Source organism: Kogia breviceps, chromosome 1 (genome assembly GCF_026419965.1).
Source record: "Kogia breviceps isolate mKogBre1 chromosome 1, mKogBre1 haplotype 1, whole genome shotgun sequence".
Classification (NCBI taxonomy): Eukaryota; Metazoa; Chordata; class Mammalia; order Artiodactyla; family Physeteridae; genus Kogia; species Kogia breviceps.
In genome coordinates this window covers 185,008,182-185,035,486 of record NC_081310.1, presented here as the reverse complement: position 1 = coordinate 185,035,486, position 27,305 = coordinate 185,008,182, and the positions used below count along the sequence as shown (strand labels likewise).

Here is a 27,305-nt window from a genome sequence, read left to right as displayed (position 1 = left end):
ATGCTGTCTGAGGAAGCGGAAAGGGGTGGGGGCAGAACGGAGCACTGGCCCTGGGGTCCGGGGCCTAACCCCTCCCAGAGCCAAGCATCACCTGCAGAGCTGGGGCCTTGAGCCGCTGGGGAAGGAGCAGAGGAGGGTGGCCATGGGGCTGGGAGCCAGGCTGAGATGGAGAAAGAGGAAGGGCCCAGCTCCCTCACCCAGGCCCCTCGGGGTGCAGGGCAGTGTGCGGCCACCGCAAACCTCAGGCCACGCGGTTCCTGGCCGCCTTTACAGAGGAGGGAGGGCTGGTCTCACTGGCCGCAGAGAAGCAGCAGGAAGCCCCACTGGAAAGGTTAGAGTGAAGCAGAAGTAGTGAGGAGTGTGCATATGTGTGTGTCCTCAGCACCACCGCTTTCACACTCACACCTGCTGGGCATATTCCCACCTTAGGCTGAGGCTCATCCCACCTCAGGCCCCCACTACCCTCTCACTTCTCTCTGTCCTCCCTCCCCCTCCTCCACATCTGCTGCTCAGAGAGACGTTGGAATGAGATAACCCAGGTTCCAGACCCAGTTCAGCAACCCCAGGCTGTGTGACCTCAGACTAGGGGGCCCGTCTCTCCGAGCCTCAGCTTCCCTGTCTGTAAAATGGGACATATCGCTCTGCCTTCTTGGAGTGGTGGAGGTTTGTGAAGCACCGAGCTTGTGTCTGGTGCACACAAGCCCCCAGTGTACGCAGGTCCTTCCTCTCCAGCCCCCATCCTCTTCTCCCCTCTCCTTAGCTCCTCCCAAGCCCTCTCTGTGCCTCTGTTTCTCCATCTGTAAAACAGGGATAACGCTGCCTATCTCCAAGGCTGGTGGTGAAGATTAGGAAAGAGACGTTTAAGCAGGGCCTGTGGTTCCATCACTCTCTGGTCGTGTTCTCGTCATCCTGTCTCAGTGCCTGGCACAGAAATGTAAGTCGTTAGTACTGAATGAGGGAGGGACATTGGTCTCACGTGTTTAACGGTTTGCACTGATCTTAAGTGCACAGAAAAATGGCTTAGTACATAGGTATACACCCATGAAACCACCACCCAAATAAAAATGGAGACCATTCCCAGCAGCCCAGAATGTTCTCTCTTCCAGTCAGTACCTCCCCCCACCACCATCAGAGGTAACCTACCACTATTTAGGATACAGCCGAAGTTTTAACGTAGAAAAGCTGCGGGTTTAGACCACAGGGAGGAGAATGGATTGGAGGACGAGGCAGAGGACCAGGGCACAGGCATCTGGGCGGAGATCTAGTGGTGATTGCATTTGGCGTGGGGTGCCAGGAAAATGCTGGCTGTCAGAGAAGGCCCTCGAGCCTGGGGTCTCAGGGGACCCCTTCTCCGGAAGGCTTGCTGCCCGAGGGAGAGGCAGGAAGTGTGTGCGGTGTGGCTTGTGGTCACATGCATCTGGGGGCTCTGGCCTAGGCTGGCCCAACAGAGCCAGAAATGTGGGCAGCTGCCGCCCCCGGGTCTCTGATGTGACAGAGATGGAGACACACGTGCCTGACAATTAATTAATTGTGACTTTCACCATGCAGCGGCCGCTTCCTATTGATCTATGCCCGTCTGGAGTGAGAGAGACAATTAAGAGGGAGCGCAGCGGCGGCAGCTAATTACCCACAGAATGAAAACCGTGCCTTTCAATTTATTAAACTTTTATCACAAAAATAACCTGGCCACCCCCTCCTGCTGAGAAGCCAAGGGGGAGTGCTCTGGAGGGGCACCCCCAGTTAGCCCTTCACAGAGGCTGAAGGCCCTAGGAAGTCGCGACACCTCGTTGCCACAGAAGACCTAGCACACACCTGGGTTCTGGGAAACAGAGCTGGGGAGCTGGGCCAGAACCAGCCCCGGGGACCTGAAGCCTGAGTTCTGAGTAAAATCAGGCAGCGGAGTAAATGAAATCAGGCAGAGGCCTTCCAGGAATCCAGAGGCTTAGCTGAAGGCAGGGAACATTCAAGCCAAGCTGCAAAGGCTCTTGGAAGTCACCCAGCCCCACCCCTCAGGTGACAGAGGCAGCCTGGCATGTGAGCAGGTCCAAGAGGTCATGCAGCCTTGTTTCAAACCTCAGCCAGGCCTCCTAGGACTTATAGTGCCTGCCATTATTTAGTGCCTGCACAGAAGAGACAGCCACTCCCATTTTACAGATGTGGAAACTGAGGCTCAGAGAGGCAAAGGTACTCTCTCAAGGCCACAGAAAACCCAGTTTACACCTCTGCTCTCTTATTCTCTCAGTGTTTGGCTTGGGGCAAACGACATCACCTCTCAGAGGCCCCGTGTTCTTACCTGTAAACTGGAAATGATATATCTCCCAGGCAGGGAAGTTGTGAATGTTGAGATTTTTTTTTTTTTTAATCCCTGCCTGCCCTACAGTGTGGCTAACTGCCATCGCCTTTGGCAACAGGGAAGCTGAGGCCCCGAGATGGTGTCATGGACTCAAGGCCAGCACGCTGGCTACAGAGGGAGCAGAGGTTACCCAGCTAGCCCTCTTTCTGTTCCATAAACGTCTCTAAGTTCAGACCCAGTCCTGCCTATTGTGGGATGTCTGTGGGGGACCCTGAGCAGGTCACCCACGAGCAGAACTTTGATGCCCTTAGATCTGCTGGGCTTTGGAGATGTTCTTTCTTGAGCATCACCCCATGGAGTCTGCCCCCAGCCCCACGAGGCAGGCAGGATGGTGCTTGTTAGAGGTGAAGATACACCCCGAGAAAGAAGGGAGGGGCTGAGGTAGCATAGACAGAGCCTGGCCAAGCACCCAGTCTCCAGCCCCCAAGCCAGGGCCCCCTCTAGGTGCCTGGGCAGAACTAGTGCCCCAGCCTGACTCTAACAGCAACCTGGAACCCGTACCCAGGCTGGCCCCAGAGGCCAACCCAGGAGTTTTTGCTTCCTCTCCTCCCCGCCAGGTCAAGTCGGCCCCGGAAAACACCCCCCGCAGCCTCGGTTCCTGTGGGAGACGGTGGGGACAAAGGGAAGGGTGCTGATTCCACCAGCCCCTGCCCCAGTGGGTGCCAACTCCCACCAGGGTCTCCCAGGGTCAACTGCTGTCTGCTGGGAGCCAAGAGGTTGGAGAAATCGAGTGGGGTGGGGGGGTGGTGCCCAGAGAGGGCTGCTTTGAAGTCCATTTCCCAGGGGAGAAAATAGCTGAGCCAAGGCCGTTTGCACTGCTCTCCCTCCCAACAGCCCTCTTACCTGGAATTCAGGGCCCGCGCCTGGGAAAATGGGGGAGTCCATGGCCCCTGTCCCCCACCCCTGCCTTCCCCCATTTTCTCTCTTGGGGAGGACATGGTCCACGGTCTCTTGTGGGTGGAACTTGGTTGTGCCTGAGCTCCCATCTTCAATTGTGTGTTCTCATGGAGAAGCTTCTGCCCCGGGCCTGGTCTCAAATCCCCACCCAATAGAGCAAGAAGAGGCCACGGAGCTCAGCCCCCTCCCCACCCACCTCCCTTCACTATAGCCTTCAAGCTGGGTCTGGTTCCCGGGGGGCCTCCTACCTTTGCCCCCCCAGGGCTCGTTCGGAGAAGGAACGTCGTTCGGCCCACTCAGAGAAGGAATATTTAGCTACTGACTCTGCTGCCTCTTCTAGCTTGAAAAGTCAGAGTGTGACAAGACTCAGGAAGCCACGTTACCTCTAATTCATCCCTCTAGTGCTTTAAACCAAAGAGTCTTTGGTCACCCAAGCTGGACACATTCTGGGGGGCGGGAGGAGGACTCTCATTTTTGCTCTTCTTCAAAGGGAGATTATCTCAACAATATTCTGAAGGAAATTCCCTATTATGAAAGGGAGGGTGTCGGTGAGACCAGGCACAGATAATAGTAATCTAAGGTTTAAAGTAATCAGAGACTTAAGCAAGGGATAGATGGAGGGTTGGGCCCTATAGGGGCAGGAGAGAACACTGGAGGGTAGAGATGGCTTCCTGGAGTCGGGGTGCATTCAAGATGAGCCTTGGGGAACACGTGGATTTGGACTATGGAGATGGTGCAGCAGGGCATGCCAGGTGGAGGGGAACTGTGGCGGCAAAGGCGTAAAGCTGAACAGGTAGCAGAATGGCCAGTGGGCCGTGAGCTGGGTAGGGGGTCTGGTTCCTGGATCACTGAGAACTGGGGCTCCTGGCAAAGACCTTGGAGTGGCCCCCCAAGATGGTGGCAATAGTAGGGTCTCATGAAAGCAGGGACTGTAATTGATATTTGTACATCCATGTTCAAGGCAGCATTTATCACACTATAACCAGAAGATGGAAGCAGCCCAAGTTCCATCGATAGATGAATAGATATTAACAGATAAAATGTGGACAATACATACAATGAAATACTATTCAGCTTTAACAAGGAAGGAAATTTAGACACATGCTACAACACAGAGGAACTTTGAGGACATTATGCTAAGTGAAATAAGCCAGTCATGAAAGAATAAATACTGTATGATGCCACTTATGTGAGGTACACAGAGTAGCCAGATTCACAGAGACAGAAAAAAGAACATGATTGCCAAGGGCTGGAGGAAGGAGGAACGGAGAGTTGCTGTTGAATGTGTACAGAGTTTCAGTTTGGGAAGATGAAGAGTTCTGGAGATGGATGGTGGTGATGGCTGAACAACAATGTAAATGTATTTAATGTCACTGAACTGCACACTTTAAAATGGTTACAATGGTAAAAAATTTTGTTATGTATATTTTGCCCCAATTAAAAAACAAAAGAGTGGAATCTCAAAGGTCCGGCATGGCAAGAGTGGGAGATGTGGTCAAGGCAGAGGAAGCAGTGAGGACACAAATCCTAACACCAAACAGGCTCCGGTGAAAGGCAGGCACAGCTTCCAGTCCACGCTCAGCCGCTTCTCAGCTGTGTGTTTTTAGGCAAGTCACTTGTCCTTTCTGAGCTTTCTTTTTCTCGTCTGTGAAACAGAGACAATACTAGTTAGTTCTATTCTCTTGCAGGGTTGTTGCAAACGTGGTCATAAAAACAGCTCTTCATTGAGCTATTACCACATGCCAGGCACTGAGTAAAGCGCTTTACACATATTAACTTGTACAATTCTCAGAACAGCTCTATAAAGATGTATTTTTATTGTCCCCATTTTACAGATGAGACAACCAAGACCTTAGGAGGGAGGATGCCTGCTCTGCATTACACAGTGGGAAGTAAAGGAACCGGGACTCAGACTTGAGTCATGATGAGAGCCTATGAGCACCCAGAGGGGAGTTGCTGTGGCCACCTTCTTCCTCCCCCTCCAAGAAGTCTCCCAAGATTCCTGCACTGGGGTAACTCTTGTCTTACCCACTGGGAGCTCCCACCTCGGGTTTCTACACTGTGTGGCACCTGATAAGCCTTCCACTTTGGGAGTTATTTCTGTATCTGCCTCCCTGTCCCTGCCGCAGAATTTAAGCTCTCCAAAGGTGAATCTGGGTATTTTTCATATTAGAATCCTGGGAGTCCAGCCTAGACAACACAGAACTGATGAAAGTCTGGGCAGTGCTGGAGAGCTCAGGCTGAGGACAGGATCCTGGAGCTCAACGGGGATCAGCTGGGGAGGGTGCAGCCTGAAGGGTTCTTTGAGGCTGTTGTCAATGACAACGACAGCCTGAAAATGAAGAGGAGGAGGAGGGTGGTTCAGACTATGAGGCCAGCAACAATATCAACGTCATTATCATTCTGTGTCAGGCCCATCCTGTGCTGTATGGGTCAGGAGAAGGAAGTTATGCTGTAGAAACAACCCATACCTCAGTGGTTTGACACCACCAAGATTTACCCATCGCTCCTGCAAAGACTGTAGTGGTCCAGATGACCCTGCAGGACAGTTGTCCTCCATGCAGACACTCAGCGAGCCAGACCACTTGGATTCTGTGGCTGTAACCATCACAGCATGAGGACTCCACAACAGCAGCAGCAGACCAAGAGCATGTTAGAGGATTTGCACCAGCAATGTCACTTATGCTCACATGTCATTGCACAGAACTGGTCCCAGACCCCGCCTAACTGCTAGGATGAGGTGGGGAAGTGCAATTCCCCAGTGTCTCCAGATGTGCAGAAGCTCTTAATATCTCACAATATGTGACAAACATTTCACATATCACACCTCACTTAACCCTCATGATGATTCCTGAGCACAGACAATCCTGGAACAGTCAGTAGAATAGAGGTCAAGGCTTTGGACCCTGGAGTCAGATCTGGCTTCGAATCCTAGTTCCACTGCCAAACAAGTGATGTCCCGGCTCCACTGGTAGTGAGCTCCCCGTGACCGGAGGTATACAAGCAGAGGCTGGATGACCACCTTGGTCATCATCATCATTGTACATTAATGTGTGATGTCTCCCAGAAGACATCTACATTTTATTTATTTTAAAATTATGTTTTATGGAAGTAAAATATATATACAGTGAAATACACACAAATGTACCCTTTGGTAAGTTTTGACAAACATGTACACCCGTGTACCTGACACCCCAGCGTAGATATAAAATATTTCCATCACCCAAAAAGTTTCCTCGTGCCCCTCTCCCTACTCCCCTCTCCCATCCCTGCACTTTAAAGGACAATGCTTAACTCTGAGAGATGGTTTGACAAATGTGGGGTTTCAGCAGAGACTGGATCAGGATGGGGTGAGTGAGGTGCCCAGGGCACACATTTTAAGGAGGTGTTCACTCTCGGGATCGGTTCTGCATTCACAGAGTCCTGAGTGAACGCCTCCTTAAATTTTCCTCCCTGGGAGCCTTACGCTCGTTCCCTAGTCCTGGTCCAGAATTACAGGCAAGGCAGGAGAAATACCGTACCTGGGAATAGAGGGGCCATTCCTGAAGCCTTTCAAGTCACATGTCACAAGACTGACTGCAGCCCTGAAAGGCAGACTGGGAGAGGATGAGCCCCCCAAGGGGGCGGAGCCTTGACTCAGGAGTCCGTGGCCCACAGGGATGCCACGGGCATATTTTGATGCTTTCTGGTAAGAGTTCCCATTTACTGAACACTGAAATGCCAGGCCATGTTAGACACTTTGTGTGCTGTCCAACTCTCAGTACAAGCCTGAAAAGTGTGTCTTTGTATCCCCATCTTTCAACGAGAAAACTGAGGCTCAGGAAGGTGGGAGTGACTTGCCCAGGGTCACATAAGCAAGGACCAGTGGTGTGATTCAAAGCCAGTGCTCTCTGAGCCCTGAGCCTATTTCTCCTACCTTCCCGCAGAGCTCCTGACACAAGGACGGCAGGTGTGCTGGGGAGCCCCGAAGGTGAGCCCCCTACTCCTACGCTGACCCCTCCAACCTCCCTAAACTTGACGGCCCAGGACCCCTGCAGCTGGGGCCACCGTTTCCCAGAGCCTCTCCCTTCTCAGCAGCCGGCGCCGGCAGCTCTGACAGCCTTTCCTGGGAGCCTGAGAGGGTGGCTTGCATACTAGGGGAGTCATTTGCATACACTTAGGAAAAGCCTTCATTTTTCCCACCTGCAGCAAACTCCAGGCTGATTAGTTCTCCCCACGTTGGAGAGTTAATTACTCTGCCGTGTAGACTGGTGTTTATTTGTAATCAGCAGAGGGCTGGGAAGGGGGGAAGGAAACAGGCTGAAGCAGCTGTCATTAGCCTAAATTCCAAAGCCGCCCTGTGGGTGGAAAAATGAGTAGCAGCTGATCACCGCAGACCTGCGCGCAAATGCCAGCTCTGCCCCCGGGCTTGCCCCCGTTCAGGGAAAGGAGGAAGGAGATGGGACCTGAGGTAGGGAAGTGTAGGACAATTGCCCGCTGTGAGGGGCTGGCAGGACAGAGGCAGAGGCTCAGAACGTCACACTGAAGAAAGCAGCGCCTCAGGAGCAGGGCATTGTCTATCCAGGACATCTTCCAGGACCGCCTTAGGGTGGCGCCGGTGGTGGAGTCCCGGCCCCAGAGACAGGATACTGGACCAGCTCTGCTGTGTAACACTGGAAACTGGTTGCCCTCTCTGAGCCTCGGTCTTCGCATCAGTTCACCCGGGGCTGACAACAGTAGTCGCGCCAGTGCCCTGGCGGGGAGTCATGTGAGGCAGGCAGGGGCTGTGTAAAACATAAATCTCTACTCAGATGTAGGACATATTTCTGAATTCCCAGCATGGAAATGGTCTCGGCCCCAGGGAGATTTAGTGACCTTCCCTCCCTCCCACCCCCACCCAGCCCAACAAACCCGGGCTTTCCCCCCCTTCTCCTACTTCATCAAGGCATTTCTAGACACTTCAGCACCTGCTCCCCACTTGTCCGATGAAAAAGGCAGGCCCAGCCCACCTGTCAAGATTGGAGAGACCCTCAGGTGCTGTCAGAGCTCCAGAAAGATGCTGGGCTGCCTGTCTCAGCTCGCTCAGGGCACCTATGAAAACGGCAGAAGCCCCACCTCACAGATTCTAATGCAGTACGTAGGGATGCAGCTCCGGCAATGGTACCCTTGACCAGCTCCGCCAGGTGACTCTGACCCAGGGAACTACTGCTTTGATTCAACTCCTCCCTCCTTTTTACAAATAGGGAGACTGAAGCCCGGAGGGGTGATCTGCCCATGGATTCCCTGCAGACCTGGGAGTAAAACCCAAGTCCCCTACCTCCGTCCATAGTGGCCTCTCCTGATGAAAGTCTGGGGCAGGGAGAGAGTTGGCAATGATATGGAGGGTCACAGTGGGAGAACCTGGCTGGGGTTCTTGGCTCGTCCACAAGAGCAGTGATCTTGGCCCCCAGATGGAGATGAAGGCACCTATTCCCCTTTCCCCTGGGAGGCAGAGACAAGCATTCCCTTCAGCCCACATCTTCCTACCAAGATAGGCTTCCCAGTGAGCCAGGAAGGGTGGGGAGAATAGTCACCCACAGGCTGTGTGACCTCTGTAGGCTGCCAGATAAAATACAGGATGAATAATTTTTTTTAGCATAAGTATATCCTATGCATAGTGTTGTTTATCTAAAATTCAAATTGAACTGGGCATCCTGTATTTTTATTTGTTAAATCTGGAGGCTCTAGACCCATGAGCAATTCACTTTACCTCTCTGAGCCTTAGTTTCTTCACCTTTAAAAAAGAACCAAAATACTACCCTGTAAGGATACTGTGTAAATTAAGTGAGATGATATATGTAAAATGCTTGGCACAGGGGAGGTAAATTTGTGAAGCTGGCAAATCTTGCCTTCTGAGTCCCCATACCCAATACTTTTATCTCCTCCATTCCTCTCTCCCTTTCAGAGTTCTTGTTTTAGAGCCCCGATCTGCAGGATGCCAGTGAACATCTTCAGAAAGGTACCTGCTGTGGTGGAAATAACACTACCACTTACTGGCTGTGTGACCTGTGGGGATTGTTTACCCTCTCTGATCCGCATCTGTAAAAATGGCTTGTCACAGTACTACCTCCCTGGGGTTGTGAGGATGACATTTTTAGATAGTGTATTAAGCACTAGTGCTAAGCCTAGCAGTAGGGCTCACTACGTAGAGCCCATTAACGTCTTGCAAATGCACTAAGACACAACTTTAATTGTAAAACATCTCAGAGAAGGCAAAGCTTACCCCACGGAAAGAATGAGTAAAAGTGGAATTGCAGGCCAAGCGATGGGCAAATGAGGGAGGTCATTTCTGCGCCGGCGAGTTGGGGGCGGTGGTGGAGGAGGATAGGGGGAAGAAGGGTGGCAGGAGGATTTAAAGGTGGGGGTAGGGTGGGGCTTTCCCCTGGCTACTCCCCTTGCATCTATGTGAGCTCCTTTGAAGCTCGCATTACCCAGGCCTTCTGGGCGCCGCATTTCCTGGCTGCGGAGTCCAGGCAGCCCTCAGGACCCGGGGCCCATCCCCCACCAGGCAGAGGCCTGTCCTCCTTGCTGGCTCTCACAGCCTGCACTGTTTGTTTTCCAAACTCTCTCCTAATCCTCTTAATCTTTTTACATCTCATCTGCCTGCATGCCTGGTGGCTTCCATTAGCGCCTTTCCAGCTCGACCTGCGATCTGTGATCTACACGTTGGGAACTTCTCCCAGAGCGGCTCCACCTGGCCCCTTGCAGGCTTGGCTGCTTCCTCCTGGGCAGCCAGGATGCTGGTCTCCAGCTGTGGCCAGCTGTTAGGGGAGCTTGTCTTCTTCGTATTTTTCTTACTCTCCCCGCAAAATCATTTGTGCTGCGTTTGGTCTTCTTTTTACCTTTTTCCCCGCAAACTTCTCAACTGGTCTCCGTGCATGGCCCCCTGAGCAGCAGGTGGGAATTTTTGCTAAGTGCCTGCCACATGCCAGGTTCAAGCCACACTGATCAGAAACCTTGTCCCAGTCCAAGGGGTCACTGCCATTCCCCAGACACAGGAGTTCTCTCGTGAAAGAGCAAAAGGGAGGCAGATGCTGGATTTGAACCCACGCTGCCTCCGTCTCCGCAATAAATCATTTCTTGTTCTACAATGCCCTCCGTTTTTCATAAAACAACCCCCCAAAGCTCTTTTATCTGCCGAGAGAGGCAAATAATAAAGAACATGCACTGAAAAGGTGTAGCAGCTTCTGACAGCTCCCTCCCCAATACCCAAACACCCCCCCACCCCCCAAAAAACCCTGATCTTTTGGGTGGAGGGAAGGAGAATGGAAGGAGAGATTCAGAAGGCCCCAGAGGAGGGGAAGGATTTCACAAGAAAGACAAGATTAAGACAATCTCCATAATAAAGAGCTGGGAAAAGGAGAACAAGCGGGATCGGGTAGAGGGTCCAGGAGGTTTGTGTTTTTGAGGGAGAGGGAGTGAAAGAGAGAGGTGTGGGGCAGTGGATGGGAGAGGAAGGAGTATCCACGTCAATTCCATGTCCCCTTCTTGGGGTTCAAACAGCACAACAGGGATTTGAGCGCATCCGTTCACAGGGCGGTACGAGGACGAGGATTGTACGAGAATGTTCTCAGCAGCTCTCTTCATCCTAACCGAAAATATCCACGAACGGGAGAAGGGCTACACGAAGTGCTCTGCATGCATGCAGTGGAGTACTACTCAGCCATAAAACCGAACTGACACGAGAAATAACACAGCTGAAGACACCCACTGAACAATTCTATTTACGTGATGTTCAAGAACAGGCAGAAATAACCCATGGTGAGAGAAGTCGAAATGCTGGTCACATTGTGGGGAGTGGGGAGCACAGTTGTCCTTCAGTATCTGCAGGGGATTGGTTCCAGGACACCCCTGTATCCCCTCGGAGACCCAAATCCGAGGATGTTCAAGTCCCTTCTATAAAATGGAGAAGTATCTGCGTATAACCTACCCACATCCTCCCCTATACTATAAATCCATTCTAGATTACTTATAATACCTAATACAATGTAAATGCTATGTAGATCGTTGTACGTACAATGTAAATACTACGTAAATAGTTGCCAGCGCGAGGCAAATTCAAGTTTTGCTTTTTGGGAACTCTGGAATTTTTTTCAAATATTCTTGATCCGCGGTTGGTGGAATCTGTGGATGCAGAGCCCTCGGACGCTGAGGGCTGACTGTACTACAAGGGGCACGAGAAAACTTGCTGGGGTGATGGAAATGTTCTGTATTTTGATCTGGGTGGTGGTAAAGGATATCTTCATTTACATGAGAAGCCATTGAACAGGGCACTTAAGATGTGTGCATTTTACCATATGTAAATTATACCTCAATGTTTTTTAATTAAAAGAAAGGAATACAAGAACTTCAGAGTTACATTATATGCACATTTGACTATCTGTATTTTGCCTAATAAAATTCAGAGTGAAAAAGAGCTAAGGATACCAATGAAAATAAGGCAAGAGATGCTGCCCATAACTCCAGACCCTCAAGGAGCCTATTATGGAGCGTTTTCCTGCTGTCCCCACGCCTGCCTCAAATCCAGAGCCTCTCGTGATCTAAATGCCTCACCACTGAGTACAGCTCTAAACTTTAAAGATTGAATTTCTTTTGTAGGGCCTTAACTATACTTACACCCCTACTTCCCTATAGATACTTTTGAGCTTTTTCGGCTGGCAATAAGATACTGGAATGTCCCCCCTGGGCAGAAACCGTTCCGAGCAAACAAGTATGGCGGGGGGATAAGACCTCGAGCAAACCAGTATGGCGGGTGATAAGAATGATTAAGCCAGAGTTTAAAGGTCGCCCTAGCCAACCATAACTCATGTGACTCAACCCCCCCACCACAAAAACACGAAAATGTAAAGTAGGCATCCGACAGCTAACCAATCAAGGAACTAGAGCCAAGACCCCACTCCGGTAAATGTAAAGTAGGCATCCGACAGCCAACCAATCAAGGAACTAGAGCCAAGTCCCCACTCCGGTCCGGAACAAACAAACCAATGAGAAAAAAAACCCTCGATATATCCACACTTTGCATAATGAAAAATGAAAGCTATAAAATGTATGTGATTCCGCTTGGGGGGGGTTCCTCTTCGGCCTCCTGCGTGAGGACCAAGGAACCCCGGTGCACCGGCTCCTAATAAACCTCTTGCGTGTTGCAGCGACTCTCGACTCTTGGCGGTTCTTGGGCGAGCTGGGATCCCTCGGAGACCGTTCAGGTCTAACACTTTCTTTCTTTTTTTTAAAAAAAAGGGGGTATATATTAGCCAACGGATATGCAACTGAAGAACAAGAAATCTGTTCTGATGTCAAAGCTAAAAGTGACAGCATAGAAGTATCCCGAAATGGTAATACAGTCTCCAACATGGCGCTTTCCTAAGAATTTCTTCCAAGGGTAACACTGACCATTTACAATTATTGCCTTATATGCTGATTTTGGAACCCAGCCCTTGAGTGAGATGTGACTTCACCATAAGGAAATTGAGTAATTTCGAAATTATTTTTCTGGTTATTCCTTAGACCCTTGGCTATACTGTGGGATGGGGCTCCTGGATCCTGACCTCACAAGCATGACAAGGGGTTTCCTCTCATCCCTATATCTCCTACCTCCCCTCCAAGAGCCTGAGCTCTGGAGAAAAGGAAGAGAACGCCATCCCCTCTGATTGAAGGTGTCCCAGCCGTGACATTCACAGGGCTATTGCCAACCCATTACTTTTCACACTAATGATATGTTTATTACTATCGATGTCTTTTATTTCTTGGGAAGTGTTTATACTCTTGTAACAGCCTGATAAGTGAAATCATCCAACACTTGGAAATAAGGCAAATAGATAACCCTTTCAAAGTCAAATTCGAGTGGTGTCTAACAAGCCTTCCTAAGGATCATCTGACACTCCAGGGGAATGTCACTTTGCTTGACTTATTATTTACTATTGATTAGGGCCCAGGCTCTGTAAAGATAGCTGTTAGCTGGTACAAAACTGATAAGCTGCCAATTATTTTTGTCTAGTAGAGATGCAAATGATTTCTTTCCAATACAGAAGATAGCCCCAACGTTAGGATTTTATTGCCCTATAGAACATTAACCAGTTTTGTATGTAACTAAGCAACCTTATGAATATTCCAGAATTCTTGGGTTTTGGGTTATTGTTGTTTTTGTTTTTACTGAATCTTTTTTTACCATATATAAGTATATATAAATTATTTTCTCATATCCTCCATTGCACTAGCTTTGTTCCTTCATTTATAAGCTACAAAGAAAATTCCCATGAGCTCACTATGTATTTCTACATGAATTGTGTATTTAATATTTTGAAAACTATATTTTGAGAAGCCTTTCACAGTATTTGTTTTTCCCTCATACCACCTCTGCCGTTCTCTGCTTCCCACCACTCTCTCATCTTGAGAAAGTGAGGCTCAGAGAGGTTAGGTAACTTGCCCAAGGTCACACAGATATTATTCATAATGATGACTTTGACAGTATAAACTTCCTCATATATTCATATAATCCCTCGGCAGCTCACCGAGGGGACTGTATCATCCCCATTTTACAGATAAAGAAACTGAGGTCTGGAAAAGTGATGTGGCTTGCCCAAGGTCATAGAGAAATTCTAGTTCCCCGAAGCCCCTGAATCCTGGGGAGCAGTAGAGGGATAGCAGGAGGAGCTCTGGGTCCCCACCCTGAAACCAGAGCCTCCCTGTCTAGATTTGTTGCATATATATTGTATGTCACACAAGATTGCAAATGAAAAAGGAGTCCCAAAGGCTCGAAAACCCTGGCCCTAGACTGTCTTCACCTGCCCAGGTACAATAGCCCTCCCTCTTCTCCTCCTCTTCTTCTCCTCCTCCCTCTGGAAAGCAAAACAAAATAACAATGATGACAAAAAACATGGTCATGGGAAGAAACAGAAAGACATGGTCTGCCCAGGCCTGAACACATTGGTCTCCAGTCTGGAGGAGACAGAATCACTCAATCTAAAGAAAAACATTCTCCGGGTCCAAGCTGTCAATGACAAAGTGAGCTGTGCTGACAGGTAGTGAGCACCCCGTCAGTGAGAGTGTGTAAGGCTAGATGATCCATCCAAATGTTAACAGCAATTCTCTAGATGGGCTTTTGTCACTGATTTTTAAATGTTGATAAAAGCTAATTATTAAGTGGTCACCATGTGTCCACTGTTTTGTATATGTATTATGTCATTAAAACTTGATAATATTCGACAAGGTAGAATCTGTTGTTTCCAATTTACGAACAAACAAACTGAGACCCCAGGAGGTTAAGTGTCTTTCCAAGGACATGTAGCTAGGAAGTGGCAGGTCTAGGAAGCTGATTACTGAGCTTCCCATTACTACTGCACTGTTCTTCTTTCTTCCGTATTTCTGTATTTCCAAGCTTTGGCAATGAATGCATGCTGCTTTCATAATCACGAAGAAGTCTTACAAGTTACTGATTTTGTAAAGGTTCCTTCTGCCCTGATGTTCTAGGCCTCTATGGGTCTCACAGCCCTGCCCAGTATCCCCACCACGGCCCCCCCGGCAGACTTCCGCCTTGCTGTCCCTGTCCCCACACCATCTGTGGCTGGGGTAGAATGTCCCATGTCCCAGTCTTGCTGAGGTTTGCTCAAAATGTCCCTTGCAGGCCTGTGGTCCTAGGACAACACTGAGGGCAGTTCCAGGCAAGGAGAAGAGGAAGTGGGAAGGGACGTGAAAGTTGGACACAGGCCAGCGCCGCCCTGCTGGGTGTCCCACAGAGGTCCCTGGGTGAAGGACGGGAGTATCCAGTGCGTTGGCGACCAGACGCAGGTGAGGCCAGCGCTTGACAGGCAGGTAGCTGTAAAGTTCAGGGAACCAGGAGGGGTGGCCCAGGAGGCTGGACCGGGCAGGGAGGGAGGGAGAGTTCTGCTGGCTGGTTCTGTGCCAGTACAGTGTTGTGGGAGGTGGGGGGGACCCAGAATGAGTGAGTGGGGGGACCTTAACTCCAGGGGCTTGGGAGAGGGGGGAGGTAGCGACAGACCCATCAGCTGTAACCAAAGTTCCTGGGTCCTGCCCCCCCCACAAAACACAAGAAGCTGGGAAAAGGCTGGGGGTGCCAGAGCCCAGCAGAAGGGTCCCACGAAGGGATAGTGGGCGGCAGTCAGCCCTCTGTCCTCCAGTGGGTGCTGAAAGGGGCCGAGTGTGTGGAGGAGGGAGCAGATGTGTGTGTCAGGTGTTTGTGAATTCTGGTGTGTGTGCACAGATCTGCCAGCTGGGTGAGAGGGTGTAAATTAAACAGGCAGCGGGCACTCAATAAATATTTGTTCATTCATCTGTAGGAGTGTATGACTGTGTGTGTCCAGGTGAGGGGGGGGGGGCATGTCAGTTTGGGTGTCAGTTTGTGTGTCCGGGAGTGTGCGGTGGACTTTCAAGTTTGCTTATTGTGCTGTGTAGGTGCGTGAGCGAAAAGCTGTGTTCGTGTGTCTGAGTGTGTAACTATATGGGTATGTTCAGTTGCATGTGTGTACCTGTGTGAGTTTGTGGTTCTGTGTGTATATGTTTGGGGTCCCCGGAGCTGGATGGAGGGTGGACATTGAAGGCCCTCGAGGGGGTGTGTGTGCCATTGTCGGGGAGATGATATATATAGATAGACAGATAGAATTGGGCGGGGTTGGTGGGTTCAAGTGTGGCTGTTGGGTGTGCATGACTGTGTGCTGTCCAGCCTGCCCAGGCCCTGCCCGTGTCTCCACAGTGACACCATGGAAGCCCCCTGGGGCTGGCTGGCGATCAGTGTGCTGGCCGTATCCCTGACCTCTTCGGTGACCCAGGACGTTTGCCGAGCACAGGATGGGAGGGACGGGGTCGCAGGAATACCCGGCCGACCCGGACGGCCAGGCCTCAAGGGGGAGCGAGGGGAGCAGGGTAAGCCCTCCCTCTGGACCCCAGCCCCTCATCCCTGGTCTTCGCCTGGCCACCAGGGTGGAGGCTCGGGACGGCACTGAGAAACAGGAGTCCACCTGGGCCCACACATGAAGCCTCTGCAGCCTGCACTTGGTCCCAGGGGCTGAGGGGTGCCTAGCCTTCTTCCAAGGCCATGTCCACAGGCCCCAGTGGCCTCTCTGTATCCCCTTTACTGCCCGGGTCCTCTTTCTTTGGCCTCACCTTCCTCCTCTGGACAGTGGGTCACTGCAGGCAATGAATCTGAAAGGTCCCAAAACTGTGCTCAGTCCTTGGTCTTTGTTCAGTTACCAGAAAGATTAATGCCCTTGGCTTTAGACTCAGGAGCCCTTGTCTTGCTGTGTGACCTTGAGCGACTTACTGATCCTCTGAGACTCAGTTTCCTCATCTGTAAAATGGAGAAATAACCCCACCTAGCACATTGAGAGGGATCAATTCATGGCAACTATCTGTTTTGCTTCCAGCTTCCCCACAACTCTGTCCCTGCTTCCCCCTTCCCTGCCCCTTCAGGCTTCAGAAACTCTCATGTTCTAGAAAAAAAGGCTAAGGGTGAAGGGAAAGGGAGGAGGGCACGACCAGATCAGGAAAGGAAAGTCTCATGTAATCTCCCTGAGCCTCCCAGTCCATAGCAGACCAGAAAGATCTGCGTCGGCATTTGCAAACAATCTGCACACAGGCCTCCTACATGTAGTCCCTGAATCTGAAGAAGTCAAGGTCAGTGCCCTGGGGGGAGTGTGGAGTGCACGGCTGTGGGGGCAGAAGTACAGTGAAGCCAGTGGACTGCTTTTCCCAGAACCTGCCACTCCCAAGTGCCTGTTCACATTTCTCCCCATTTTACAGATAAAGAAGCCGAGGCTCAGAGAGGTTGAGACACGTGCCCAAGGTCACGCACAGCCAGTCAGAATCAATGTCTTGAAGGCCCAGACACTCCCCCTATCCTCTATCGCACAGCCATCCGGGGTCCCAGCCACCTCCCTGAGGTCTGAAGGACACTAGACCAATTGGGACTCTCACTCCCAATCTGACCTTTCTCCCCACAGGGGCCCCTGGTATCCGGACAGGTGTCCGTGGCCTTAAAGGAGACCAGGGAGAGCCTGGGCCCCCTGGAAAACCTGGCAGAATGGGCTACCCAGGGCCCAGCGGCCCCCTGGGGCCCCCTGGCCCCCCAGGGTTGAAGGGCACCAAGGGCAACCCAGGAAACGTCCAGGACCAGCTGCAGCCGGCCTTCTCGGCCGTGAGAAGGAACCCTCCAGTGGGCGGCAACGTGGTCATCTTTGACACGGTCATCACCAACCAGGAGAGCCCATACCAGAGCCACTCGGGCCGCTTCATCTGCTCTGTGCCGGGTTACTACTACTTCACCTTCCAGGTGGTGTCCAAGTGGGACATCTGCCTGTCCATCATGTCCTTTGGGAGGGGCCAAGTCCAGCGTTCCTTGGACTTCTGTGACACCAACAGCAAAGGACTCTTCCAGGTGGTGTCCGGGGGTACGGTGTTCCAGCTCCAGAAGGGAGACCAGGTCTGGATTGAAAAAGACCCCAATAAGGGCCGCATTTACCAGGGTTCAGAGGCCGACAGTGTCTTTAGCGGCTTCCTCATCTTCCCATCCACCTGAGCCCCTCCCCACCGTGGCCTCCTCTTCCTGCTGTGTGACCCTGGCCCACTCACTGCACCTTTCTGGTGTCCATGCCCTGCTCTGTAAAGTCGGGGTGCTGTTGCTTTAGCTGCCTGAAGGAAGATCATTTCTTGGAACTCTTCCTGGAATAAATACCTGAGTCCATGTCTGCTGAGCTTGAAGTTCAGTTGCTACTCTGGCCATTGGGAGGGAGGCTTAAGAATGACAACAATTATTGAGTGTTTACAGGCCAGGCCTGCATTTAATATTTTACAATAAATATTTAGCAGGTCCTGGGAGCCTCATCGGCCTGGCCTCAAATCCTGGGCCACCATTTACTTACTAGTTGTCCAATTATGTGCATTTTATGTTACTTTAGTGAATCTCAGTTTCCTTATCCGTAAAGTGGGAATACTGATGGCACCTTCCGCAAAGGGTTGTTGAGAGGATTAAATGACTTAACATATGAAAATTACAGAGGAGTGCCTCGTGCATAGTAAGGGTTACATACGTTTTAGCCTTAATTATATTTTGTTCAATCTTTACAGTTGAGCTCTGAGGTGGGTATTATGACCTTATTTTACAGATAATGAAACTGAGGCTAGGGGGCTGGGACAAACTTATAGCCCAAGGTTAGTGTGTAAGGGGAGAAGCTGGGGTTTGACTCCAAGCCCTACCGACGCCCAAGGCTGTGTGTCTGCCTACTACCCTAGCCAGCCTCCACAGACACACGCCTAACAATTGACACGTGTCATTTCCAACGCTCAACCAGAAAGGCAGATCCAAGGGCATCCAGAAGTCTTCCTGAAGCCAGGTTTCCCGAGGCCAGCGCTGGACTTCTACCCCGGCAGGCACAGGGGCTGGTGCTGCTGCCTGTTGGGTATCCCACCTGGGCTGGGAACCGGGAGGGTCTGGAATGTTTGCGATGCATTCCCAGGGTCCCACTTAGCCTGTCTGGGTGCTGCTCAGAAGCAAAAAGCCCCACTATGCCCTTCGTATGTGAGAAAAGTAAGGCGACCAGAAGTCCAGTCCTAAAAATGTCCAGTGTCCTGTGCTTTTTCCCAAAGGAAGCCGATTTTACATTTGTGCTGCACACATTCACGTGTGCACACACATGCACAAGAATACACATCACGCTTGCACACACACCTCCCGAGATGCGCGTGGACCCACATTCCTGGACCAAGACTCGTCCACTCCTCACCCACCCACCCACTCCCTGCGACCCACCGGCTGCACCCCTGGTCGCACTACTTACGCCTCCAGACCCACAGACGCACTCAAGGATACACAGGCGTCATACCTGTGCATACCCACCTCGTACACCCACGTGCCCCCATCAACCATCAGTAGTGCTCTCCACACACACATGTCCCAGACACACCCCTGACACGAAGGTGCACACACCCTCCTCTCCCTCTGACATGCATGTGCCTTAGAAACGCCTGTGATCTCCAAGTCCTCACGTACCCACAACCTCCACGCCCACCGTCCCCACACACTCAAGACCCACTTGGAGGGGGACCCGGGCCCATCAACAGCCTTCGGGGGTCAGGAAGAAGAGAGTAAAGCTCTGCAGCCCCAGAGCAGTTCTGGACTCCTCAGCCCCCTGCCCACCCAGAACACACACACCCACGAACTGGGAAGGGAAACAGATCTGTGAGCACCTACTGTGTGCTGGACATTTTATAACCATGGATGCATTTAATCCCAGCAAAATCGATGAGGACCCGGAGGCTCACAGAAAGGAGACATCTACCCAAGATCACACTGCCAGAAAGTGGCAGGGCCTGAATTTAAACCAGGTCTGCCTGACCCCAAAGCGAAGGGCTTCTTTCATTGAAACGGGGCTCAAAGACAATGGCAGGGGTCGAGGGCCCCGTAAGAAGCTGGAGAGGCCAGGCTATAGAAATGGTGGGTGCGGGGGAGTGCCCTGCTGCTTCTTACCCTAAATTCCACCCATGCCCACCCCTCTTTGCGGAGACAAATCGCTTGCCCCTCTGGAAGGAGGGGACCCGGCCGCAACCCAGGCGGGCGGGGCAGGGGCGGGCTGAGCGCGGGCTGAGGCTGCCACCTGCTGGAGAAGCTGGACCCAGGCGCGAAGGAGGAGAGAGGACTGAAGATGGGAGAGAGGCCTGGGTGCCATCGGCAAGGTCCCCCACCCCCATAATGCTGTGTCCATCATTTCCGCTCTCTCCAGCCTTCCACCCACCTGGGAATTCCAGGGCCAAGTACATTCACGTTCTTGCTCTTCTTGCACACTCTGCAGCCCTGTGCCAGAGGGTGGAGAGCCAGCTGGGGAGACTGAGGCCCTGAGGGTCACCCAGCAAAACAGGGGCAGGGCTCGGAACTCTGCTCATGGCTGGCACAGGGCTAAGCACTGTGTATGCATTAGCACTACCCTGCATGGAAGCTATTGGAAACCCTCATTTACGGAGGAGAAATCAGTGCATGGGGATATCAAACCACTCACCCACATGGGAGGCAGGAATGGAATCAGGGTTAGAACCCTCCACTGCCCAGCACCTCCTTCCTCTCCGGAATCTCATGTGAGGAGAAGAAAGAGAGGAGGGACCTCTCTCAGCTCTGCCAGCCTGGCCTCGACTGGCAACCCCTCACCAGCCATAATAGGCTCTGAGACGAGAGGCCAGGGATGGAGGTGAGGGAGGGGTTGCTGACAGGGAAGGTGGGATCATCAGCGGCCCCAGCAAAGGAAGAGGCAGCAACATGCAAAGCCTGGTCCTCCCCCACCACCCAGTACACAGATGGGATGACTGAGACCTAGGGGCCAGCGGTTTGCTGAAGGCCTCGAGGCCAGGCAGTGGCAGGGCTGGAAGGAGAACCCAAGGCCGCTGACTTTGTAGCCAGAGGAATCTGTCGGCCACAGCAGGCTGCCTGCTGTCAAAGTTTGCCCTGGATGTCCACCCCCAAGTAAGGCAAATGGGAGGGCGCGTATGGAAGTCTCTAGAATAAGTGAGGGCAGCTAAGCAGAGGGGTCAACACAAGGCTTTGGACCCAAGAAACCATTCACCAAGTGACTTTGGGCAAGGGTTTTCACTTTCCTCAGCTTCGGTTTCCTCATCTGTACAGGGGGAATTATAACTTCCTCTTAGGGATCTTGTGAAACAGTGGGGTCTCAGGCACAGTAAACGGCAACAAACCGGGATGGGCATTAGCTGGGTTGAACTTGACTCTAGGGGAAGTCTGCCCAGGCGGCGGATGTTTACACGCACATACACATATACACAGCCTTCAGCAGACCCGGGGCAGCGGACAGTTCCTCATTTCATACACTCATGACCTGGAGGTGGAGGGACACAGGGACTTCACTGCGGTCAGCCGGACTCAGCACCCAAGAGAAAGTATCGAGTCAGGAAAAATTATGGGAAAGGGGATGTGGTATTGGGGAGAGGAGGGGAGGGGACAGCGCAGTCTGCCCAGGCCCTTCTTGCTGTGTCCACGCTGACAACGGTGTCCTCCTGCCTTGGAGAGGGGAAGCAGATCTGAGGACCTCTCTGTGACCAGGCCAGAAACCTCCCACCTGTCCAGGTGAGGGCAAATGGCAGCTTTTCCCTGCTGCCACTTCCTGAAACGTGGCCCCAGGGACAGCCTGATTTGTGAGAGGAAGGAGGGTCCCCATCTCCGCTAAGCCGGGGCCTGGGCTTGAAGAAGAGGCCCCATTCCCCATCCACTGTGCTGTCCCAAGGGGCGAGGGGCTGGGGGAGGGAGGTCAGCTCCTGAGGGCTGAGAAGGACGGCCCCTGGGGAGAGAGAGGGTGAGGAGGGCAGACCGGGGGCTGGGGGACAGCTCAGCTCTCTCTACATCCAGCTCCTCCCCCAAATGGACATGGGGTCCAGCTCCTGGCCCCTCCTTGTACCAAACCTGCTGCTGCTCTTGCTGGCACTGCTGCCTGGGGGCCAAGCTGGCACAGACTGCTATGGGATCGCCGGGATTCCGGGCCTGCCTGGGGCCCCAGGGAAGGATGGGCATGACGGATTGCCGGGGCCCAAGGGTGAACCAGGTGAGTCTGCTGGCCTGCTGGGGAGGGGCCACCTAGGGCCTGGGGGCAGGAGTCGGAAGTGTCCATCTGGGGCTGACTCTGGGGAAGGTCGACAGCTGCTTGGTGGCGAGGAGTGTGGTCCCTCCGGTCACGCCTTAACTCTTGTGGCAGGTCTATCCCCTCTCCCCCTCAGAGCCCAGGCCTCCGGCCTCCCCAGTTCACCTCTTTGCTCCTCAGTTTCCCCATCTGATAACGGGGAGAGAACAAGAGCATCTGCCCTAGAAGGTGGCAGGGAGGATCACGGAAGATGATTCAGGTGAAAGCCTCTGGCAAACTCTAAAACGCTCTGCTACTATTTTATTCCAACCCCTCCATGACTTGCCCTGCGACATGGACCCCAGGGACTGTATACAATGCCCAGGTGGCCAGGGTTCAAGTCCCAGCCCCACCACTTCCCACTGTGTGAACTTGCACAAGTTACCTAACCTCCCAGTGCCTCAGTTTCCTCATCTGTAAAATGGGCAGATGGTAGTACCTACTGCACAGGGGTGCTGTGATGATTAATAAAATTAAATATAAAACAGTACTAGCACGTGGTAGGTGTCAGTAAGTGTGGGCTACGGTTGTTACTGCTGTTGCCATCTCTGTTTTTATCAGAGATGTGTGCTCCCTTCACTCCCTAGGATTCTGGGTAGTTGGAGGGGTAGGGAGTAAGGAGTCGGGATCACAGTCACAGAATCTTCTGTTGGAGATTGACGGGCAAGCCCTAGCACGAGTGGAAAGGGCTGAGGACATGAACAGGCACTGGTGTTGGGTGAGAACTGGAGTCTGTTGGTGACTTGTCTGGGAGTAGGTGCACATCTGGGGGTGGAATGTGTCCAGAGTGGGCATGGGGGAGGCTGGGGTGCGGCTGGGCAGAGGTGACAGGGGTGGCAGAGGCACTGGGCGAGGGAGGCCAGTGGAGGGGAATGTCCTTAGGAATTTCCCACTGTCATCTTCCCTCCTGGCAATAGAGTAGAATTGTACCAACATTCCAGAAGGATTTCTCCAGTTCAGGGTGAGTCAAATGAAGCCCCCAGGTCTGCTATTTTTCCAGGACCCTGTACTTCACAGCTGCCTCTGGCCATCTCACTGTGTGGGATGGCTGATGGACACCAATTTTTAAAAAATATAAATTTATTTATTTATCTTTGGCTGCTTTGGGTCTTCGTTGCTGTGCGCGGGCTTTCTCTAGTTGCAGAGAGCAAGGGCTACTCTTTGTTGAGGTGCGCGGGCTTCTCACTGCAGTGGCTTCTCTTGTTGCAGAGCACGGGCTCTAGGCGCGCAGGCTTCAGTAGTTGCGGCGCACGGGCTTAGTTGCTCCGCAGCATGTGGGATCTTCCTGGACCAGGGATCCAACCCGTGTCCCCTGCACTGGCAGGTGGATTCCCCACCACTGCGCCACCAGGGAAGTCCCGGACACCAATTTTTAGCTCCTAATTTGTGCCAGGCACGGTTCCAAGTGCTCTATGTATATTCATCTCATAAGGTAGATAAAATTAATTCTATTTTACAAATAAGAAAACTGAGGCCAAAATCCTTTGAAGAAATGATTTGTTCCCATTTTACAAATGTCAAAGCTGAGGTTCAGAGAGATTGAGCAACTTGCCCCAAGTCACACACTGGAATCCTGCCCAACTTCCAAGGCCACGCCCTTAACCGCTACCACGCACTGCCTCTCAGGTCCCCTCCCCACTGCCGTGTCCCCCCCTCCCAGTTGGTTGCTGGAAGTCAACCCGAAGCATGAGACACAGCCCTGCTTAACGTAGCTGACAGCCATCCCCGAGACCTGACATTCCTGAGCACTGCCTATGAGGTGCCCGGCACGGGCATTCTCCCATCCCACTCTGCCAGCAGCTCTGTGGGATCCGTTCTATTATGCCCTTATCTCAACTGGGCAAACAGAGGCTCTGGGAGGGGCGATCACCTGTCCGGGATCGCGTGGCCTGACGCTTAGGTCTGCTGGGTTCTGATTCCCCACTCCTAACCCTGGGATCTAAAAGGCTCACAAGCTGCAGAAGATCCATCACAGTAGGTCTGCACAGACACCCACCCCAAAGGAAGTTGGAGGAGGAAGCAGCCACGAGGGCCAGCAGGGGTGGTCAGAGGGGGCTTCCTGGAAGAGGACACTGGAGCCAGGCCCTAAAAGATGAGTATGGTTTGGACAAGGGGAGAAAAAGCTCATAGGGGCTCAGATAACTCAGTGGTAACAAGAGTCAGACACTGGCTGGGACTAGCCAGGCTTGACTGTGAGTCCTGACTCCACCTCCTACCAGCTGCATGGCCTTGGGCAAGTTTCTGACCTCAGTGTCCTCATATGTAGCAAGAAGTAAGTTGAAATAGGCCAGTTGTCAGAGGGGCTGAATTGGGCTGAGTGGGGCTGGGGGAGCTGGAGTAAGGCAGCCTCTGTGGCTCCATCCGGTGGATCCCATGTGCTAAGCTGGCCTGGCCCTGGGTGGTTCCAGCTCAGAAACGGACACAGGTTTTGTGGGGCTCTGAATCTTATAAAATGTTGAGGATCCTCTTTAAGAAAAGTAATACAGAATTTGATGCGGGGGCGGGGGGAGGTTTCACAAATCTACACGTGCTACAGAATTGTTTTAGAGCTATAAACACACCAATAATGCATGTAAAAGTGGAGCTCTGTGGCTCCTACAAAGGTTAATTTCTTGGTTTTGATTTGGTACTTTAGTTATGTAAGTTCGGGGACAACTAGGTAAAGGGTACATGAGACTTCCTTGTCCTTTTTTTTTTTTTGCAACATCCTGTGAATCTGTAATTATTTCAACATAAAAAGTTGAAAAAATTATAAATGTAAAATTATGCAAAGGGTCTTGAAGGAGCCAGTGCAAGTAAATGGGGCCCAAAGCTTAAGTTTTAGGACCTTTCCAGGAAATCTGCCTCTGCCCGATCTTCTGATTTTTGTCAAGAAAAACTAAGAACCCAGACTTTTAGGTGAGGAGTTATCTGAGGCTGCATGCTGTCCGTGGGCTGACAGTCGTGGCCTCTGGCATGCTCTCTGAGATGCAGCCCAGCTCTGCTACCTCCTGAGCTGGATGGTCCTACCCTCCTCTCCGTCACAAACATGGAAACTGAGGCCAAGAGACAGGGCCGCGCTTGAACCAGGATCTCTCTCCCCTCTTCTCCCTGCCCGCTGCTCCCAGGTGAATGGGCCACCCCCTGGGGGAAAGAGAGTCCAGAGACCAAACCCTGGTGGCATGTCCCCTGGAGGATAGCCCTGTCCCTCTTCCCTGTCCCCTGCCCCATCACTTCCTTCCCACCTGCTCTCTCCCCAGGAATCCCAGCTATCCCTGGGACACGAGGACCCAAGGGTCAGAAGGGAGATCCTGGCACACCTGGCTATCCTGGGAAAAATGGTCCCATGGGAACCCCTGGGATTCCAGGGGCTCCCGGCAACATGGGATCCCCTGGGGACCCAGGCGATGAGGGCAGGTACAAGCAGAGTCACCAGTCAGTGTTCACTGTCACACGGCAGACAGTCCAGTTCCCGGCGCCCAACAGTCTGGTCAAGTTCAACTCAGTCATCACAAACCCGCAGGGGGATTACAACACGGACACCGGCAAGTTCACCTGCAAAGTTCCCGGCCTCTACTACTTTGCCTACTACACGTCACACACGGCCAACCTGTGTGTGCAGCTGTACCACAGTGGTGTCAAGGTGACCACCTTCTGTGACCACATGTCCAACAGCAAGCAGGTCAGCTCAGGCAGTGTGCTGCTGCGGATGCAGGTGGACGAGCAGGTGTGGCTGGCGGTCAACGACTACAACGGCATGGTGGGCACCAAGGGCTCTGACAGCGTCTTCTCCGGCTTCCTGCTCTTCCCTGACTAGGGCAGGCAGACCTGCTCCGCTCCCCGGGGCCACCCCATCTCCCTCAGCTTCCCTGCAAGAACCCACTGGGCCACACATCCTTGCTCAGGTCATTCTCGCCACCGGATGGACTCCTCCTCCAGGAAGCCCACCCTGCCCTCCTGCCCTGAGTTCTCTCCCTCCTCCAAGCTCCTTCAGGAGTCACTGGTTTGACACTTAACCAACACCTTCTGATACTGTCATTAGTGTTTTCCAAGTCTTGGAAGAGGCAGAGAGATACATGAATAAATAATTAAATCAAAGGTTATGCACGGCTCCGAATCCTCACTGCCAATTCCCTAAGAAGTAGTTCCCTTCATCTTTCACTTTGCCCCTGTCACAGCCATCTGTGGGCTCCAGATTCAGGCTTCTAGCTGGTGTTCAGTAAAGCTTGGTGCCAAGGTAGAGACGCTCAGCACCATTTGGCCATTTGGGAGAGAGATGGTCAAATATGGCTGAAGGCTGCAAGGGGTACCCAAGGGGCCATCTGCTGTCACTTGTTTGGGTGAGAGGCACTGCAGTCATTAAAGGTATTCGTGCTCACAGGTAAACGGGAGTGTGTTTGAATTCCCAGACCTATGCTGACCGATGTTGAGTCTTGGAAGCACCCATCACAGGAGGGGTTTGGGCTCAGGCAGGCCCAGCACAGATGAAGGCAAGATGTTCAATGAATTTGTGCTGAATTAATGAGTGAATTGGGGTGAATGAATGAATTGTGGGTAAATGAATGACTAAACGCAGAGCGAATGAATGAGTAAGAAAATCATAATAGTTAACATTTATCGAGCACTCACTATACACCAGGCATTATGCTAACCCATCTATTAAATGATTTAATATTTGTAATTATGCTCTAGGTGGGCATGGATGGGTGAGGGAGAGAGTGAGAATCTGACTCCCGGATGTCTGATTTTCCCCGAATAACTGAGACTCTGGGGGCCCCCAGGAGATCATCCAAAACCACTACTGCCCACAAGCCATCAGGGTTTCACTGTGAGACTCCTGACAGTTGGGTCCAGCTGCCCCGATCCTTGTTGGAGGACCAGGAAGCCGGCCGTAAGCTGCTGCACTTCCGCTGCACTTCCGCTGCACTCACCACGAGAAGGGGTTGACAGTTCAGGTTCAAAAAGATAAAAAGTGTAACTTTCCTGTGCAGATTGAGGGTCCGGCCTCAGAGCCCAGTGAAACCCAAGGCTCACTCAGGCCAGGGAAAACCACCCCTGCCTGACTGGGCTCTCAGCTTGGTTCCAAAAGGCCCCACAGAGCTCACAGAGGCATGAGATGGGCTGTAACAGCAGAGGCTGGAGCTCAGCTCTCCAACCTCCGCCATCCACTTTGGCTCCTTTGTTCCTGAAGGAAGCTGTTTCACACGCCCATAGCTTTGCCCTGATGTTCCTTCATTCCGTAGAGCCCCCACCCCACTCATACAAATCCTCCGTCCACTTAGATAATACACACTCAGCTGTCAGGAATCAACACAAAGATCACCTCCTCCATGAAGCCTTCTCTGATTCTTCCCTTCCTGTCCCCACAGCGTCCTCCACCGACTTGGACCACAGACTCATGATTTGTTAGAGCCCAGATTCCCAAATCTGGGGGT

General features: G+C 52.2%; 2 protein-coding genes across 4 annotated transcripts; both read left to right on the top strand.

Annotated features, from left to right (window-relative positions):
• The first annotated feature begins 14,837 nt into the window (after window positions 1–14,837).
• Window positions 14,838–17,964, top strand: C1QA (complement C1q A chain). Of its 3 annotated transcripts, none has more exons than XM_059062401.2 (3): window positions 14,838–15,052; window positions 15,975–16,144; window positions 17,221–17,964. In XM_059062401.2, exons 2-3 carry the CDS (start codon window positions 15,982–15,984, stop codon window positions 17,793–17,795), a joined length of 738 nt encoding a protein of 245 aa, XP_058918384.1. In that variant the 5' UTR covers window positions 14,838–15,052; window positions 15,975–15,981; the 3' UTR covers window positions 17,796–17,964. The 3 variants fall into 3 exon arrangements, with proteins under 3 accessions (XP_058918384.1, XP_066871424.1, XP_066871416.1); XM_067015323.1 differs by having other exon boundaries at window positions 14,980–15,052; window positions 15,945–16,144; XM_067015315.1 differs by having other exon boundaries at window positions 14,992–15,076.
• A 3,099-nt stretch (window positions 17,965–21,063) lies between these two features.
• C1QC (complement C1q C chain) lies at window positions 21,064–25,973 on the top strand. Its single transcript, XM_059062409.2, has 3 exons — window positions 21,064–21,344; window positions 21,624–21,816; window positions 25,131–25,973. Exons 2-3 carry the CDS (start codon window positions 21,636–21,638, stop codon window positions 25,685–25,687), a joined length of 738 nt encoding a protein of 245 aa, XP_058918392.1. The 5' UTR covers window positions 21,064–21,344; window positions 21,624–21,635; the 3' UTR covers window positions 25,688–25,973.
• The last annotated feature ends 1,332 nt before the right edge of the window (window positions 25,974–27,305 follow it).